General features: G+C 44.4%; 1 protein-coding gene across 7 annotated transcripts in view; it reads left to right on the top strand.

Annotated features, from left to right (window-relative positions):
* The first annotated feature begins 2,890 nt into the window (after nucleotides 1–2,890).
* Nucleotides 2,891–3,985, top strand: part of brsk1a (BR serine/threonine kinase 1a) — a 20,403-nt gene continuing 19,308 nt past the window's right edge. For all 7 annotated transcript variants that reach the window (XM_061967726.1, XM_061967725.1, XM_061967721.1 and 4 more), the window contains exons 1-2: nucleotides 2,891–3,867; nucleotides 3,941–3,985. The exon at nucleotides 3,941–3,985 is cut by the window's right edge and continues 50 nt beyond it. In XM_061967726.1, the coding sequence (XP_061823710.1) occupies nucleotides 3,783–3,867; nucleotides 3,941–3,985 (130 nt within the window). In that variant the 5' untranslated portion in view covers nucleotides 2,891–3,782. The remainder of the gene's footprint in view (nucleotides 3,868–3,940) is intronic.

The raw sequence follows: 3,985 nt of genomic DNA, 5'->3' as shown, positions 1-3,985 counted from the left end.
TTAATGGGAGCATTCGCATACCATGGTTTATATAGGGCACAGAGTGGGTGGGTACAGGCTGGCCTAGGGGCGTGGTGATTGGCTCATGTGTTACCTAGGAGGTGTTTCCGTCTATGGCGGCATGTTGTTACAATTTCGCTGCGCTTTTTGAGGGATGACAGGTCTGGACGGTAAATAATAAACAGTTTCTCTTTCAAGCATAGGTTGCATCTTTTATTACCACTATTGTAAGGTGTGCTGGATGCAAGAATTTGCCATGTTATTGAATATTCAACATTATTGTCTTTGAGGTCCCAAATGTGTTTGCTGAGTTCTGTGGTATTTCGCAGGTTTTTGTTCCTGAAAGAAGCCTTGTGGTTGTTCCATCTGGTTTTGAATTCACCCTCGGTTAATCCTACATATGTGTCGGATGTGTTAATGTCCTTGCGTATTACCTTAGATTGGTAGACAACTGATGTTTGTAAGCACCCCCCGTTGAGAGGGCAATCAGGTTTCTTTCGACAGTTACAGTCTATATATATATATATATATATATATATATATATATATATATATATATATATATATATATATATATATATATATATATATAGGCAGCACGGTGGAAGAGGGGTTAGTGCATCTGCCTCACAATACGAAGGTCTTGAGTAGTCTTGGGTTCAATCCCGGGCTCGGGATCTTTCTGTGTGGAGTTTGCATGTTCTCCCCGTGACTGCGTGGGTTCCCTCCGGGTACTCCGGTTTCCTCCCACTTCCGAAGACATGCACCTGGGGATAGGTTGATTGGCAACACTAAATTGGCCCTAGTGTGTGAATGTGAGTGTGAATGTTGTCTGTCTATCTGTGTTGGCCCTGCGATGAGGTAGTGACTTGTCCAGGGTGTACCCCGCCTTCCTCCCGATTGTAGCTGAGATAGGCTCCAGCGACCCCAAAAGGGAATAAGCGGTAGAAAATGGATGGATGGATATATATATATATATATATATATATATATATGTATGTGTGGGGAAAAAAAATCACAAGACTATTTCATCTCTACAGGCCTGTTTCATGAGGGGGGGGTACCCTCAATCGTCAGGAGATTTTAATGGGAGCATTCGCATACCATGGTTTATATAGGGCACAGAGTGGGTGGGTACAGGCTGGCCTAGGGGCGTGGTGATTGGCTCATGTGTTACCTAGGAGGTGTTTCCGTCTATGGCGGCATGCTGTTACAATTTCGCTGCGCTTTTTGAGGGATGACAGGTCTGGACGGTAAATAATAAACAGTTTCTCTTTCAAGCATAGGTTGCATCTTTTATTACCACTATTGTAAGGTGTGCTGGATGCAAGAATTTGCCATGTTATTGAATATTCAACATTATTGTCTTTGAGGTCCCAAATGTGTTTGCTGAGTTCTGTGGTATTTCGCAGGTTTTTGTTCCTGAAAGAAGCCTTGTGATTGTTCCATCTGGTTTTGAATTCTCCCTCGGTTAATCCTACATATGTGTCGGATGTGTTAATGTCCTTGCGTATTACCTTAGATTGGTAGACAACTGATGTTTGTAAGCACCCCCCGTTGAGAGGGCAATCAGGTTTCTTTCGACAGTTACAGTCTATATATATATATATATATATATATATATATATATATATATATATATATATATATATATATATAAAAATAAATGATAAATGCGTTGTACTTGTGTTGACCCTGGATCTCAGGAAACAGAGTGGACCGACAGATGACATGGCACCCCAAACCATCACTGATGGTTTGGGTTGGTTTGGTTTGCATTTCCTTTGGAAATCGAGGTCCCAGAGTCTGGAGGAAGACAGGAGAGGCACAGGATCCACGTTGCCTGAAGTCTAGTGTAAAGTTTCCACCATCAGTGATGGTTTGGGGTGCCATGTCATCTGCTGGTGTCGGTCCACTCTGTTTCCTGAGATCCAGGGTCAACGCAGCCGTCTACCAGCAAGTTTTAGAGCACTTCATGCTTCCTGCTGCTGACCTGCTCTATGGAGATGGAGATTTCAAGTTCCAACAGGACTTGGCGCCTGCACACAGCGCAAAATCTACCCGTGCCTGGTTTACGGACCATGGTATTTCTGTTCTAAATTGGCCCGCCAACTCCCCTGACCTTAGCCCCATAGAAAATCTGTGGGGTATTGTGAAAAGGAAGATGCAGAATGCCAGACCCAAAAACGCAGAAGAGTTGAAGGCCACTATCAGAGCAACCTGGGCTCTCATAACACCTGAGCAGTGCCAGAAACTCATCGACTCCATGCCACGCCGCATTAACGCAGTAATTGAGGCAAAAGGAGCTCCAACCAAGTATTGAGTATTGTACATGCTCATATTTTTCATTTTCATACTTTTCAGTTGGCCAACATTTCTAAAAATCCCTTTTTTGTATTAGCCTTAATTAATATTCTAATTTTGTGACACACAGAATTTTGGATTTTCATTTGTTGCCACTTCAAATCATCAAAATTAAATGAAATAAACATTTGAATGCATCAGTCTGTGTGCAATGAATAAATATAATGTACAAGTTATACCTTTTGAATGCAATTACTGAAATAAATCAAGTTTTTCAAAATATTCTAATTTACTGGCTTTTACCTGTATATAGCCTGGCCCCCGGCCAAATTTTTTTTAACTCAATGCGGCCCCGAGTCAAAAAGTTTGGGGACCCCTGGCATATACAATTATTACAAATTACAATGTTTCTGTTTTGGTATTTTTTGCTTTTTTTGTTTGTTAAAATAATGACTTGCGGTGACGTGTTTTGAGCAGATGTGCAGTATCTCCGTCTCCCATTGGCCACTTGCGGGGCCTGTTTATGGCTTGGATGCAGGAGGGGCGGGGCTTGGGAGGAGGCGAGGCGCGAGGATGGAGAAGGACCCGGATGCTGATGCGAGTGATGCGAAGGAAGGAAGAGAGGCGAGAAATCATCGATTTACGGCAAGAAAACGCCAGGGGAGTGTGATACAACAGGGCCTATACACCTCATCCACTATCAGTTGGAGCGAAAGTGGTCGATAAATCGCGCGGGGATATTGCGGCGTGCACCTGTGCGTGTTGAGGGGGAAGCGGAGAAGATGCTGTGATATCGGCGGTGGGCTACACTCTCAGGGATGTAGGGTCGAGCGCTCGGGCGGGCAGACTGGGAGGGCAGCAGGACTTTACACGACGCCGGAATGCGTTTTTTTCGCCACCTTTTGAGGGAATGAGGCGTCTGTTTCCCGACAAGTGTACCCGTTTCTTGGTGGCGCACAATTTGAGGCGGTGTCGCTTCTTTTGACAGGCGGCCGCTGGGTCAAGGCGCCGAAAGCTAAAGCTAGCCTCGTTGCTGTGTGGGAGAGCGGCGGCGAGGCTACACTAACTCGCATGTTTGTTGCACTTGGAAGGAGACAAACAAAAAATAGGCCTGACAGTGAAAGAAATATTCACTAGTGCTTCATTATTTGCTTTGATGGTTCAATGTGATACTTCTTAAAATGCGTCTTTTAACAGCCGTCATATAGCTACCTAACTAGATGCTAGTTATGCAAATAAGCTAATGCTTCAACTCATTAGTTTGCCATGTTTACGTTCATTCCTCTGTTGTGTCCGCCTGTCCGCTTTAAGCCAGCACCACCGAGCTGTTAATCAGCACACTCCATAAGTGCAGGTCGTCAGGGTTTAAATGGAGATAATAGACTTTCCTCCATATCTCCAGATATGATGACAACAACACCCCGGATAAGCTCACAATAATTGCAATAATAGTGTAAGTGTGCCTCAAGCAGAGCAGTATGAGTAAGGAGCTGTCCCTGAGTCAGTCCGCTCAATATGTTGGGCCCTATCGACTGGAAAAAACCCTGGGAAAGGGGCAGACAGGTGAGTGGACGGTGATGGAATGGTCAGGCCGCATTTTAACACAAGATAACTGGTCTTTTTTGTCTTCTTTTAGGACTGGTCAAGCTGGGCATCCACTGCATCACGGCTCAGAAGGTCG

The sequence above is a fragment of the Nerophis lumbriciformis genome, linkage group LG11, assembly GCF_033978685.3.
Source record: "Nerophis lumbriciformis linkage group LG11, RoL_Nlum_v2.1, whole genome shotgun sequence".
NCBI lineage: Eukaryota > Metazoa > Chordata > Actinopteri > Syngnathiformes > Syngnathidae > Nerophis > Nerophis lumbriciformis.
Note: the sequence above shows the minus strand (reverse complement) of the source record. Positions and strands in the feature narration are given on the sequence as shown.